Source organism: Indicator indicator, chromosome 1 (genome assembly GCF_027791375.1).
Source record: "Indicator indicator isolate 239-I01 chromosome 1, UM_Iind_1.1, whole genome shotgun sequence".
Taxonomy (NCBI): domain Eukaryota; kingdom Metazoa; phylum Chordata; class Aves; order Piciformes; family Indicatoridae; genus Indicator; species Indicator indicator.
Window position 1 is genome coordinate 129,658,665 of NC_072010.1, and position 14,914 is coordinate 129,673,578.

The 14,914-nt window shown below is 51.8% G+C and overlaps 1 protein-coding gene across 1 annotated transcript; it reads left to right on the forward strand.

Moving 5' to 3' along the window:
- Nucleotides 1-2,895: 2,895 nt before the first annotated feature.
- Nucleotides 2,896-13,654, forward strand: RS1 (retinoschisin 1). The gene is made up of 7 exons (XM_054396639.1): nt 2,896-3,036; nt 5,207-5,234; nt 8,860-8,885; nt 8,992-9,097; nt 12,030-12,171; nt 12,304-12,499; nt 13,502-13,654. Exons 1-7 carry the CDS (start codon nt 2,896-2,898, stop codon nt 13,652-13,654), a joined length of 792 nt encoding a protein of 263 aa, XP_054252614.1.
- The last annotated feature ends 1,260 nt before the right edge of the window (nt 13,655-14,914 follow it).

The window sequence follows — 14,914 nt, forward strand, 5'->3', positions numbered from 1 at the left end:
TAGGTCTTCCTTTCAATCCTCCAGCAAATATTGGTGCATTCTCCTATCTCTTTTGTTTCACATGGGAAGGTTACTGGTGCCCAAGCTTCTTGGAATGCTGTTTTCATCCAGACTCCAACATTTTCTTTTCCCCAATGGGTGGCATAACTGCAATTAGCCCTTGGAATTAGTTCATACCTTCCTCTGAATCCCATGCTCTGCTTTTAATAGACACCCACATATCAGGCTATTTGTGGAAAGCCTGCTGTGAAACGTTACTTGCAGGATCACTTTCCAGGCATCCCTCCTTCAGTATTTAATTTCTTTGCTTTGCTTCATGGTCCAAGTGTCCTCTTTTGGGATAACGAGCAAGGAGCAGCAACCCTCTGCCCAGGACCCTCTCCTGTTTCTGCCTCTCCCACCATGGAGAAGGTGCTGCTAGGTCAGTCCTCCAAGCCACGTGTGCCAAGGCCACAATAAGCTCCTTAGCTGATTTTCTCTGGCTTAGAGGAGCATCCCCAGCCCCCCTGCCTTGGCTGGGCTTGTGTGTGCCGGGGACACCACCACAGCAGCAGCAGCAGCAGCAGCAGCATATGGTGCAGCAGGCAGGCAGGCTCCTGTGACAAGAGCCACAGCAGCTGCCAGGCCCCCTCCATATGGTGAGGGGGAGCACCCCCAGCCCTGGATTGACATCAATCTGCTTTTAGCACATTGAATCTAATGTGTCTGCACCACTTTCCTCCATCCATGAGCACTGCATGGTGAGGAATAAGCACATCTCAGCTGGTTAAGAGTGGATTTCTCTTTTTCCCCCTTCCCTGTCTTGGAAAAAACCCCAACCAAACAACAAACCCAACCAAACAACAAAATCAAAAGCCCAAACCTGCCTTCAGATCACAGTAAATAACATATTCAGAGCTACTCTTTGGCATAATCAATACACCTAATAAAATTATTATGCAGCCAATGTTCTGCATAGCTCTAAAAAGGAAGGAGCAAACACAGCAATAAGATCAGAAATTGCCCAAAGTTTTCCCTTTGGTGAAAAAAATAAAAGAAGATAATTATATACATTTTAAGGGCAAAATGTTGATTATTTTCAAAGTATTTAAGTTGTTTCCAAAGATTTTCTCAACATAAAAAAAATAAATGTGGAGGCATTATGGAGTGAACAGCCATAAAAGGGAAATTAATAGGAGATATAATTGTCAGGATTTCTCTATGAGGTTTATCACTCTCCCATAATTACCAGTAAATATTAAAATGAGACAGGAAGGAAAATGGAAACCAAATGAAAATCATTCAGGTAAAGAAAATTAAATGGGAATGGAAATAATAAATCCATGGGAAAAAAAAACCAAAATGAGTGAGTGAGAAGAGCAAGCACAAGAGAAGAGCTGATACTGTTCCTCTTGCTTCAGCCTCTGGCTCTGACCATGGCCATCAGTCATTAGCAGAGATGAACCCTGGTGATGTGTGCTGGAGCAGTTCTGTCCTCCTGGGGGATGCCAGGCTCAGAATAGAGGATGCATAAAGAGCTGCATTCAGAGGAGTGTGGCCAGCATATAGAGGGAGGTTCTCCTCCCCCTCTACTCTGCCCTGCTGAGACCTCACCTGGAATACTGCATCCAGTTCTGGGCTCCCCACTTCAGGAGGGACAGGGATCTACTGCAGAGAGTCCAAGAGAAGTCTACAAGGATGCTGAAGGGCCTGACACTGCCTGGTGAGGAGAGGCTGAGAGCCCTGGGGGTGGTTAGTGTGGAGAGGAGAAGGCTGAGAGGGATCTGATCAATGTCTGCCAATAGCTGAGGGGTGGGGGTCAGGAGGGAGGGGACAGGGACAGGCTCTGCTCAGCTGCACCCTGGGATAGGACAAGGGACAATGGATATAAACTCCAGCACAGGAGGTTCCACCTCACCATGAGGAGGAACTTCTGCACTGTGAGGGTCCCAGAGCCCTGGAACAGGCTGCCCAGAGAGGTTGTGGAGTCTCCTTCCCTGGAGCCTTTCCAGCCCTGTCTGGATGTGTTCCTGTGTGACCTGTGCTGGATTCTCTGCTCCTGCTCTGGCAGGGGGCTTGGGCTGGAAGCTCTCCAGAGGTTCCTTCCAACCCCTAACATCCTGTGAGCCTGTGATATCATCTCCAAGGGAAACAGGCTGAGCTGCTGGCTCAGTAAATCCTTAGGTGGTGATGGCCCCTGGATGAACACTCTGCTTTCACCAGCCCAGCCTAGTCCTAGCTCCCAAAATCTTTTGTTGGACCTGGAACAGACCTCTGCCTGCCAGCGTAGCTCCCAAGGACCATTCAAAGCCTGAACTTCTTAGAAATGAAGACACTGTTTCAATCATAGAATCCTAGAATGGCTCAGGTTGGAAGGGACCTCAGGGATCATCTGCTCCAACCTCCCCTCCATGTCCAGGGACACCTCTCAGCTAGACTCAGCTGCTCAAAGTCTCATCCAGCCTGGCCTTCAACATCCCCAGGCAGGAGGCAGCCACAGCCACCCTGGGCAGCCTGTGCCAGAGTGTCATCACCCTGGTACTGGAGAACTTCTTCCTCAGCTCCACTCTAACCCTGCTCTGCCTCAGCTTCAAACCATTCCCCCTTGGCCTGTCTCCAGACCCCCTCAGCAAAAGTCCCTCTGCAGCCTTCCTGCAGGATCCCTTCAGGTCCTGGCAGGCAGCTCTGAGGTGCCCCTGGAGCCTTCTCCTCTGCAGGCTGCACACCCCCAGCTCCCTCAGCCTGTGCTCACAGCAGAGCTGCTCCAGCCCTTGGATCATCTTTGTGGCCTGACATGGTCCCATGGAGCCTACTCAACATGGCCATGGAAAAAGCCCTGAGGGAGAACCAACAAAAGCAATCACAGAACAACCCTGTGAGGGGACTACACCTGCCAAGGGGACCTGGAGAGCGGCCATGAATGCAGTATGGGTCCCTGGGGCCGTCACCACTGGTGCAGGGGTGAAGAGAGATGGGCAAAATGCCACCTGTGATGGTGGCCTGGCACATCACAGCTTCCCCAGCTGCACCTTGCTACCAAGGCTGGTGCAGCCTGATGTGAGTCACCTTGCTTGCCTGGTACCATTTCCAGGGCTAGGATGTAAAAATAGCCTGGGTTAATAATAGAGCAACCCACACACTGGCACCCAGTGGGCACAGAGCTGCTGCAAGGCTTTTGGCAGAGTCTTGGCCCTCTGTGTTGCCTGCAGACCCCCTCACTCAGCTCTGTTTCATGATGCTCTTCAGTGCAGTGCTGAAGGAAAGCATGCAATGGCAGCATGATAAACCCAGGGCTGTTCATTCCTCTCCCCTCTTCCATTCCTGTGACAGTTTTCTGGGGCTCCAGTCCTATTTTTTTTCTGTCTTTAAAGCTGTTTTCCTTGTCCTGTGGCCCACACGTGCAGAAGGGAAGCAGCAGGAGCTTCCACACCAGGGAAGAGCTGCATCGTGGAGGAAGTGAGCAGAGCAGAGCAGAGCAGAGAGTTTTGTTTGTCTCTCTCAGATCTGTTCAACTGAGGTGCTGCTTGCAGAGCTGAGAAGCTAAAGGAACAATTTTCCATCTGAAGCTTCTAGTCCACCTACATCTTAATGTCAACAGGCAGCCAAAGTCATGACAGTTTCCTACACACTTGGCCTGCAGTGATGAGGTTTATGTCAACTTTTCCTGACTTCTATTCTCTGCATATTTTATTTACCTGCTTGGTTTGACAATGCTCTGGTAGATCTGTCACTGATTCTAGCCACCCTTTAAAACTGGTGCCCTGCTGTTGTGGCTCTGTGCTCAGGATGTAGAATCATCACAGAAGTGTCAGGGCTGGAAAGGACCTCAAGGATCACCTAGTTCCAACCCCCCTGCCACGGGCAGGGACACCTCACACTGGATCATACCCAATATGATTTCTGAGAGTTGACCTCACTGACATGTGCTCAACCTCTGGAGGTGTTATTTCTGCCCACACTTTAACTTTCTGCTTCCTTGCTCTTCTTCAGCCATGTTCTTAATGACCACACAAATGTTCTGTCTCATGTTACCTCTTCCTCTCATTAAAACATGAGCAGCTGAGTCTCCTTGCTACTGCCTGCCCCAGGTAGTCACAAGTTGTGGATGCTGCTTTGTCCTATTTCCACCTTGGGAAACCTGAGTTTTACATGTCCTGGCATTGCAGGACTGCCTTTGCCAGCTCTTTTCCCTCTCCTCCAAACCTGGGCCAGTCCCTAAACGGGGCCATGCCAGGGCCCATGCTGCACCCCAGTCCCAGCAGAGGAGGCACTCTGCTGAACAAGCATCTTCTGGTGCTTGCCCAAGCCCTGGTTCCCAAATCCTGCACTACAGGGTGGCTACCAGGATAGGTTGGGGTGTGACCTGTGGAGAGCACTGTAAGGGAAAGGGACCTGAGGGTCTTGGTGGACAGAAGGATGCCCCTGAGCCAGCAATGTGCCCTGGTGGCCAAGAAGGCCAAGGGCATCCTGGGCTGCAGTAGAAGGGCTGTGGGGAGTAGGTCAAGAGAGGTTCTCCTGCCCCTCTGCTCTGCCCTGCTGAGGCTGCATCTGGAATCTTGTGTCTAAGTCTGGGCCCCTCAGGTCAGGGAAGTGCTAGACAGTCCAGCACAAAGCTCCCAAGGTGCTGCAGGCAGTGGAAGATCTCCCTGTGAGGCCAGGCTGAGGCAGCTGGGGCTTGGAGCTGGGAGCAGAGGAGCCTGAGGGCTGCCCTCAGTGCTGGGGAGAAAGATGTGCAGGGCAGTGTGGGGAGGACAGAGCCAGGCTCTGCTCAGGGCTGGCCAAGGACAGCACAAGGGGCACTGGGTGCCAGCTGGAGCAGAGGAGGTGCCATGGGAACAGAAGGGAAAACTTTTTGCCTGTGAGGGTGGCAGAGGGCTGGAGCAGGCTGCCCAGAGAGGTTGTGGAGTCTCCTTCCCTGGAGTCATTCCAAAGCCCCCTGGCTGTGTTCCTGTGTGAGCTGCCCTGGGTGCTGCTGCTCTGGCAGGGGGCTTGGATGGCTGCTCTCTGGAGGTCCCTTCCAGCCCCTCACATTCTGTGACTCTGTGTGGCTTGTGCACAGCAGCACATTGGACTCACCATGCTGCAGGGTGGAGTGGGGGGACAGGAAAGGGCTCTTCCTTATCTACCTGACTTTCCCAAGCACATACAGATAATAATTCACTTCACTGAGCTGCTTGTTTGCTGAATGCCCTGGGGCACTGTGGGGGCTGGAAATGGCCTCTTTCAGTTTGCTTTGTTGTTTTTTTTTCAGTCCTGTACTTTTAAAACAACAGCCCCTGGCAGCTGTGCAGGACTTCTGCCTCTGCCACGAATTGCTGCAATTGGTTCTGTCTGACCTACAATCACCAATTATCTTTGTAACCTTCCTGGAAGGCAAACAGGCTGGCTGTAAAAGCAGGCTGCCCATTACATTGGGGGACTATTGGCAGCCAGCTTTCCTCTTCATTTCCTTTGTAGGACAGGGCCTGTCACAGCTGTAAACACACCAATATATCAATTACTACTTTTTCCAGCTGACTACAGGCAAGGGCACATCTTTTCCTCTCCTGGTGCCAGGGGTTATCAGGCCATGCTGCTCAGCCAGGATGTTTGGCCCCTTCACTTCCATGCCTTCCCCAAGCTTTGCCTGCTGATCCCCTGTGCTGCAGGCTGTGGTTGGGCTGCTCATGGGAAGGAGCCTGCAGCAGTTAACCTCTTCCAGCTGAAAAAGGCAAACCTGATCTCTTGTTTGAAATGTTTATACCAATGAGCCATGCAGTGAAGGGTGGAGGCCTCTAGTCCAGCAAGGACAGCCAGAGGGGGCAGCCCTGCCATGGCACTGCTTTTGCACCACTGCCTGTTGCAGGGCTGATCCAACAGCAGAGTGTGTTGAAAACAGGGCTTTTGTGCTGGAAATTCACCCCCTTGCTTGATTTGCAGCAGTGTCTCCTGGCAGACAAGCCTAAAACCCCTAAAAGTCACTTTTGTGGCCCTAGAGCAGGCATGACTGGCTGAGGACAGCCACCCAAGCAACACCAGGGCAACCCAGGCAGGAGGGTTTATTGCTGGTGGCTGAGGTGGTGTTGCCATACACCCACCCACCTGAAAAGGAGTCCTTCTCTCCCTGTTTTCACTCATGGCTATTAGCTTTCCAGCTGCACGTGTCCATGATGCGCCAAATGTTGACCCTGGATCTCAAACAGACCCAAAGCAATATCCTACACAGCCTGGTACTCACATCCCCTTCTCCAGCCCTTGGCATGTGGTGCCACGAGAGCAGGATTCCTTGTGCTGGGCACAGATGTAAGGGAGCTGCTGCAATGCACTGGAAGAGAGAAGGATTTTGTTTCTGTACAGAATATATTCATTCAGTAGCTTGTTTACTAGCTTTGCTCCCTAGTCCTTAAAAGCCAAGGCAAGGATTTAGGCAGAGAGGTGCAGGCACCTTTGCTTTTACCTCTGTGGGGCTCCACTGGTCAGGTCACTGCCAGGCACAAGTGCATTTAACTGCCAGGAGGAAAACAGGAAATGCCCCACAAAAAGCTCTCTGCAAAAGTCAGTCTTCTGGGAGTGAAAATAAAGAGGTTAAGAAGCATGCAGCAAGCAACACATCTCTACATTAACTACATACACATTAACTCCAGCACAGGAGGTTCCACCTCAACATGAGGAGGAACTTCTTCACTGTGAGGGTCCCAGAGCACTGGAACAGGCTGCCCAGAGAGGTTGTGGAGTCTCCTTCTCTGGAGCCTTTCCAACCCTGTCTGGATGTGTTCCTGTGTGACCTGTGCTGGATTCTCTGCTCCTGCTCTGGTAGGTGGGTTGGACTGGATGATCTTTGAAGGTCCCTTCCAACCCTAACATCCTGTGATCCTACACAAAACCTGACTGCATGCAGAATGGAGGAGCCAGGCCTGATGGGTGGGGAGCCAGGGTGGGCTGTGCTGGCCTGGTTTGTATTGATCTGATGAGAGGCAGCATGAACTGAAGCCACCCTCATGCAGTGTGGGGCACAAGAGGGAGGTGGCAACCTGCTGCATGGCATGGAGCTTGCAACTCTGCCTTGGTTTTCTCCTGGCACAGTGGAAGTACTGAGCTTGGCTGGGCAACATCTGTGCTGGGCAAGGTGGAGTATGGTGTTGTGCTCAGTCCCCAGCCTACACTTTCCAGGCCAGATCTGGACCCAGGCATCCACATTTTCCTGCTGAGCTCCATGGAGTCAGGGTGCTCATTGCCTCCCTCCTGGGCCTGCTAAAAACCACATCTTTTTGTTTTAGCCCAGGGCCTTGGGTGGTTAAGTTCATGATGCCAGAGGTACTGCCCTGGGACACTGAAACCATCTCTGTGTTAAAGAAAGGACATTTTAAAAAACTTCCTTTCTCATTTTCTTTATTTCTGGGGTCTGTCTTGATACATCCAAGCTCAGTGTGACATCCAAGGAGCAGTGGCATTTCAGGAATAAACAGAGCTTTGTGTTGCAGGTTTTATGTGTTTTTTTTCCATCTGATTATAATTGCAGAGTGTTTGGGAGTCTCCTGAGATGAAACTTGCTGTAGAAATGTGAGCTGGAAATTCCCAGCATGAGCTGGAGCTTCCTAGGCTCAGCAAAGTGGCAGCATAGGAATGAATAAATCAAAACTGGCTTTCAGTGAATAATTCAGAGGCTAATTCATTTGGTGAAAAGATCTTTTCTTAGTCACAAAACCTCTCTTTGGAGTTGGCTGCTTTCTCCTAGCTCCTGCATGCAACTTTTGGTCCTTAGGGGCTTGCTAATTCCCTGCTGGCATTGGAAACGTGGTGTCTAGCATCTGATTTGTGTTAATGAGTTACCAGCAACCATGGGACTACTTAAAACAAAGATACATATTTGTAGCAAAACTAGAAATGGGTAGATTCAGACTGGAGGCTAGGAAAAAATTCTTCCCCATGAGGGTGGTGAGAGACTGGCAGAGGTTGCCCAGGGAGGTGGTGGAAGCCTCATCCCTGGAGGGTTTTGCAGCCAGGCTGGATGTGGCTGTGAGCAACCTGCTGTGGTGTGAGGTGTCCCTGCCCATGGCAGGGGGTTGGGACTGGATGATCCTTGAGGTCCCTTCCAACCCTGACAATTCTGTGATTCTATGATTGTCATAGTCGTCTGGGCACTCTTCTGACAGTCAAATGCAATGAAGGTACCTTGCTTTGGAAGCAGGAGAGACCTTTCAGTACAGAAATGGCTCATAAAAAAGCCATTGCTTAGAGACAGGCAGGAGGTGAAGCAGGCCAGGTATTACTGAAATAGCAGCTCTTCCCCCATGGCCACAAAACCTGCTCTGCTCTAAGACAAGGGGGGGAGGGGGGAAAGGGAAGGCAATCTTGTATGTAGGATGGCTTGGGAAGACCTATTTGCATTTTGTTTACTTCCATCCTGTCCAGAGGGAGTGATTTGAGGCCAGGCACTTTGCAGGGTGTCCCATCTCCTGCCAGGCACCAGGGATTTGCAGTGGTGCCAGGCTAGGATTTCACCTTTGGGGTTAATCAGCTCACACATTTTAGGAGCAGAATGGGAAAGGGAAAATGTGGGGCAGGTAGACAGTAAAAAGGGCAGAGGAAAAATGAGCAGCAGAGGCTGAGAGGGCAGGCATGGGCTTCTCTTCAGGATGTTTCAGGTGTGTAGGATCAAAATGAGGAGAGGCCAAAGCATCAATGACAAAATACAATGGAGGAGCAGTGCCCTGTTCCTGCCCACATCCTCTGGCTTTCCCTTGGCAGTCAGCTTGGGGAAACATGGTAGAATCCTCATCCCTTACTTGATTTATTCACCCCCAGCTCAGGAGTAAGTGTTTAATGCATTTCCTGATGTTTGCCTGCAGCAACTTTGTTCCTGATCTCTCTCTCTTCTTCCCTCCATGCCTGCTGACCTAGCTGTGATGGCCCTCTCCCCAGGAGAGGTAAGTCTCTTCAGCTGGTTTGGTGTCCACCTGCAGCTTACTTCAGGACCCAGACTCAGCCACTGTCAATGCCCATGTTGATTTATGACTTTTACCTTCCCTTTAGGATGAGAGACTGGAGCTGTGGCACAGCAAGGCTTGCAAATGTGATTGCCAAGGAGGTCCTAACTCGGTGTGGTCCAGTGGGTCTAACAGCTTAGAGTGCATGCCAGGTAAAGGGCTTCAAGCCATGGTGATTGCCCATGGGGATGGGCTGCCCAGGGGGGTGGTGGAGTCGCTGTCCCTGGAGGTGTTTAAGAAAAGCCTGGATGAGGCACTTAGTGCCATGGTCTGGGGGATTAGAAAGGGGTGGGTGATTGGTTGGACTTGATGATCTTGGAGGTCTCTTCCAACCTGGTTGATTCTGTGATTCCTCAGCAGCTTCCCTGTTGCACCCTTGACTGCAGAGGTGTCCTGGTCCATCAGTACATTGTAAAGTATTTCTTCCTTATGTCCACTCTAAATCTATCCTCTTTCCATTTAAAACCATTATGAAGGGCAGGGAAGGGAAAGCAAGGGAAGGGAAAGACCCAAGAGGTTTGCTTGATCTATCAGTGGCTGAGGGATGTATGTGTGAGAGGAGTGGCTCTGGGTTTGCTGGCTCAGGCTAGGTGTGAGGGGTGCTCTCTCTCATTATGTAGGTGAGTGATGAACCACAGAATTACAAAATGTGACAGGCTGGAAGGGACCTCCAGAGATCATCCAGCCCAACCCTCCTGCCAGAGCAGGAGTACCCAGGGTAGTCTGCACAGGAATGCATCCAGGTGGGTTTGGAATGTCTACAGAGAAGGAGACTACACAACCTCTCTGGGCAGCCTGCTCCAGGACTCTGTCACCCTCACTGTAAAGAAGTTTCTCCTCATGTTGAGCTGAAACCTTCTATGCACAAAGTTTGTCTCCATTATTCCTTGGCTTATTGCTGTGCACCACCCAAAAGAGCCTGGCCCCCTCCACTTGACCCCCACCCCTCAGATATTGATAGGCATTGATCAGAACCCTCTCAGTAATGAATGCATCTTCCTCCACTGATGAAGGCTGCTCTCCTGAGCAGTGAACACTGTCCCCATGTCTCTCAGCTGTCTCTCCCCAGGCAGGGGAGTTTTGCACTCACCTCACCCAGTGCAGCCCAGCCATCACACTGTACTCCTGTGTCTGTGCTGCCTGGGGATGGTTTGCAGAGCAGCCATGCTGAGATGTTGCAAAGCTGTCTCTGGCATGGGCAGAGGGGAGCAGCCATCCTCATAACCACTGCAGCAGTGGTGTCTGGGTTGGCAGTAAGGGCATTAAAGGGCTCAGCCAGTTTGGCTGAGTGGGCCCCAGGTGTCTGTTCCGTGTGTCCCTGAGCAGGGTGCAGCCAGGCAACAGCAGAAGGTGACCTGCTAATTGCATTATGGTTGTGTGGTCTGCAGATTAGTGTTGCTAAAAGTAAAGTTGGGTGGTGTTGAAGACAAGCCTGTCAAATAGTAAACATGCAGGGCTACCCCAGGCAAGCCACCCTCCTGCACACAGGAGGGGAGCATGGGATCACAGGCTCACAGGATGCTATGGGTTGGAAGGAACCTCTGGAAATCATCAAGTCCAACCCCCTTGCCAGAGCAGGACTATAGAATCCAGCACAGATCACACAGGAACACATCCAGATGGGTCTTGAAAGTCTCCAGAGAAGGAGACTCCACAACCCTCTGGGGAGCCTGTTCCAGTGCTCTGTGACCCTCACAGTGAAGAAGTTCCTCCTCATGTGGAGGTGGAACCTCCTGTGCTGCAGTTTATATCCATTACCCCTCATTTTAACCAGCTGGAAAAGCCTGATGTTTCCATGCCTGGAGGAAGGCAGGACAGTGACTATGTGTGTTTGTAGGGGAAAAAACCAACATGTTAATGAGGTACCAACAACAGAAATATGTTAATGAGATATTGATGCATATGACATCAACCTAGTGGAGCTTGCTAATGAGACATTGACTGCATGGCCATAGTGCTGATGGGCTGCACTGGGAGGCTGCAGTCATACCAGACCCTGGGTGTCTGCATGTTGATGATTTTTGGTCAGTCAGGCATGGCTAAGGTGAGGAAATGTCCTCCCAACATGAATCTGTGTTCCAGCACCCTCATAGTGCACAACTTGTTCCTCACATCCAATCTCCATCTGCTCTGCTCTCATTTCAAACCATTGCCTTGATCCTATCACTCCAGGTCTTTGCAAACAATCTCTCTGCAGCCTTCTTGTAGCCCTCTTCAGCTACTGACAGGCTGCTCTTAGGTCTCCCTGGAGCCTTCTCTTCTCCAGTCTGAACAACCCCAGGTCCCTCAGCTTGTCCTTGTAGGAGAGCTGCTCCAGTCCCCCAGTCATTTTCATGGCCCTCCCCTGGATCTGCTCCATCAGGTCCACGTCTCTCTTGTGCTGGGGGTTCCAGAGCTGGACATGGGACTCCAGGTGAGGTCTTATCAGAGTAGAGTAAAATATTTCTTTACCTGGTGTTTTTGCAGCCAGCAGGAGTCTTGCTGAGCTTCTCATTGTTGTAAAAGACAGCTGTGAGGTCAGCATTGATTGCCTGAAGATCAGAGCTGGCTCAAGCCATTTTGCACTGCAAGCATAGCCATAGATCAGGACAGTTAATGAATCACAGAATCACAGGAACATTCAGGTTGGAAAAGACCCTCAGGATCACCAAGTCTAATGGAGGAGCACAAGAAGACAAAGCCTAACAAGAAAAGCCATGCCTGGCATTTCTCAAGGACCTGGCGGAAGCTGACAGCCTGGAGGCTGGATCCACACTGATGGATCCAGTCTGGATCTGCTTCCACATGCTTGCAAGAAGGAGCTTTGGACTGCAACATTTGAATAAAAACTTTCCCCCAGAATGCTGCAGACAGGACAGGCTTAGGGAGTTTGGAAGAGAGAAATTCCCATGGGAGAAGGGTTAGAAATGAAGACCACATGGTCCCTGGGCAGCAAACACTGCAGGGGCTGTGGTCTGGGTTTAAGAGCATCCCCAGCACGCTGGCCAAGTAAAAGAGGGAGCAGTGAAAGCACAGGGCACATCCCCAAGAGTGCAAACACACCCAGGGCACACAGCCCTTCCTGTGTTTTTCCATGTTCTGCAGAGTGCCCCTACCACAAGCCCCTTGGCTTCGAGTCTGGCGCTGTCACCCCCGACCAGATAAGCTGCTCCAACCCTGAGCAGTACACGGGCTGGTACTCCTCCTGGACGGCCAACAAGGCTCGCCTCAACGGCCAAGGCTTTGGGTGAGTCCAGAAACCCCTCCCCAAGGCCTTCTCTGGGTGGGGTGAGGGGCTGGGAGACCCCTGGCAGCTTGGAGTCAGGAGGGTCTGCCCCTGAGTGCAGTGCTGGAAAGGGGGCTGGTGCTGTCTGCCCAGGTGTGCATGGCTCTCCAAGTACCAGGACAATGGGCAGTGGCTGCAGATAGACCTGAAGGAGGTGAAGGTGATCTCGGGGATCCTGACACAAGGGCGCTGTGATGCTGACGAGTGGATGACCAAGTACAGCATGCAGTACCGCACCGACGAGAGCCTCAACTGGGTCTACTACAAGGACCAGACCGGCAACAACCGGGTCAGTGGGCTTCGTGCTTTGGCACGGGTGGAGGGGTGGTGCATCTGGTCACAGGGACACATCAGGGATTGGTGGGGACCTGCCCCGAGAGGGCACAGAATTGGAGAAGCATAGAATGGCTTGGGCCAGAAGGGACCTCCAAAGGTCATCCAGTCCAACCTCCTCGCACTCAGCAGGGACATCCCCAACTAGATCAGATTGCCCAGAGCCCTGTTGAGACTAACCTTGAAGATCTCCAGGGATGGGGCCACAACCACCTCCCTGAGCAACCTGTTCCAGTCTCTCACCACCCTCATGGGGAAGAACTTCTTCCTAACATTCAATCTGAATCTACCCACTTCTAGTTTTGCTCCATTCTCCCCCCAGTCTTATCACTACATGACACCCCAAAAAGTCCCTCCCCAGCTTTCTGGTAGCCCTCTTCAGATACTGGAAGGCCACAAGAAGGTCTTCTCAGAGCCGTCTCTTCTGCAGACTGAACATCCCCAAGTCTCTTGGTCTGTCTTCATAGGAGAGGTGTGAGCTGCTCAGGAGATTCAGTCAGTGTGATTATTTTCTGCATCTGGGTATTTCATTAGGAACAAGTTCTGCACCATGAGGGTGCTGAAACACTTCAAGAGGTTGCCCAGGGAGGTGGTTGTGGCCCCATCCCTGGAGATATTCAAGGTTAGGCTCAACAGGGCTCTGGGCAACCTGATCTAGTTGAGGATGTTCCTGCTGACTGCAGAGGGGGTTGGACTGGATGACCTTTGGAGGTCCCTTCCAACTGAAACCATTCTCTGATTTAAAAAACCCCAACTTTTATTTTGGAGGTGAAGGAGCAGAGCAACCTCCTCCCTCTGCTCCACGCAAGCACCCTAGACTCACAGTACCACAGCAGTACATTAGAGGTTGGAAGGGACCTCAAGAGATCATGGAGTCCAACGCCCCTGCCAAAGCAGGAACTCAGGGGGCCAGCATTGCTCAGCTGCCTGCTCACCTTGCTCCCACCTCTGTCCCCAGGTGTTCTATGGCAACTCAGACCGCTCCTCATCGGTGCAGAACCTGCTGAGGCCTCCCATCGTGGCTCGCTACATCCGCCTGATCCCGCTGGGCTGGCATGTGCGCATCGCCATCCGCATGGAGCTGCTCGAGTGCTTGCCCAAGTGTGGCTGAGCCCTGCCTGCCTCCCGGGGCCACCTGGCTGGCTATCCACAGGCCTGCCCCCAGCTCTGCCCCCAGCTCTGCCCAAAGGTCTGCCCAAAGTCCTGCCTGCAGGTCTGTCCAAAGTCCTGCCCAAAATCCTGCCCAAAGTCCTGCCCAAAGGTCTGCTCACAGGCCTGCCCAAAATCGTGCCCAAAGGTTTGCCCACAGGTCTGCTCACAGGCCTGCCCAAAGCCCTGCCCAAAGGTCTGCCCACACGTCTGCTCACAGGCCTGCCCAAAATCGTGCCCAAAGCCCTGCCCAAAGTCTTGCCCAGAGGTCTGCTCACAGGGCTGCCTGCAGGCCTGCCCAGGGAAGGGCTGTCCTCAATAAAATGTTGGTTCACACCATGCCTGCCTGCTGGTATAGCTGTACCCCACAGGGAGGCTGAGGGGTGTCTGCAGGGCACCCCTCGGGGAAGGCAGGAGCCTGTGTGGCTGTGGCTAGGTGAGGTGAAGTTCCTTCTGGGCTGGGTAAGGTGTAACAAACTGGCATCAGTGTATTTCAGTGTATTTCACAGCTCCTTTGCTTCTTGCCTTGCCCTGTCCTTTGCCTCAGGTCACTTGTCCAGCTTGCATGAGGAAGGGACCTGCTTCTGCTGTTCATCTGAGCAAGCTCTAAGTGGTTCCTGCTAAAGCAGGAGCTTCTGTTCTGATCCTAGCTGTGCTAATTGACCTTTGGAACTCCACTCAACCTCTTTGCTATAAAGAGATGGGTGCTGAGAGGCTTAATTCATTTAGTGCTCCTAAAATGCTTTTAGAGTTAGACTTGCACCTCTGCACACACACAGTGTCCTGGAGTAACAGTGCAGCTGAGGTCCTTATGGAAGCAGCCAAAACACAATGGCAAAATTATAAAGCTTTTCCTCATAATGTGCAACTTTTCCTAGCATATCACTAATCACTGTGCTGGCATAGATGCCTCCAAGTCACCATCACCCAGAACAGAGCCAGCAACTGAGGTTCCACAACCTCTCTGGGCAGCCTGCTCCAGGGCTCCATCACCCTCACTGTGAAGAAGTTTCTTCTCCTGTTGAGCTGAAGCCTTCTGTGTTCAAGATTGTACCTGCTGTTCCTTGGCTTATTACTGTGCACCATCAAGAAGAGCTTGGCCCTCTACACTTGACCCCCACCCCTCAGCTATTGATAGACATTGATCAGATCCCCTCTCAGCCTTCTCTTCTCCAGACTAAACAGCCCCAGGGCTCTCAGTCTCTCTTCACAGGGGAGACGC

Coding starts and splice junctions, on each gene's coding strand:
- RS1 (XM_054396639.1), top strand. CDS start 2,896: ATGAATGCAGTATGGGTCCCTGGGGCCGTCACCACTGGTGCAGGGGTG. Junction 5,235..8,859: donor GTTGTTTTTTTTTCAGTCCT/GTACTTTTAAAA, acceptor CTGCTGACCTAG/CTGTGATGGCCCTCTCCCCA. Junction 12,500..13,501: donor ACCAGACCGGCAACAACCGG/GTCAGTGGGCTT, acceptor CTCTGTCCCCAG/GTGTTCTATGGCAACTCAGA.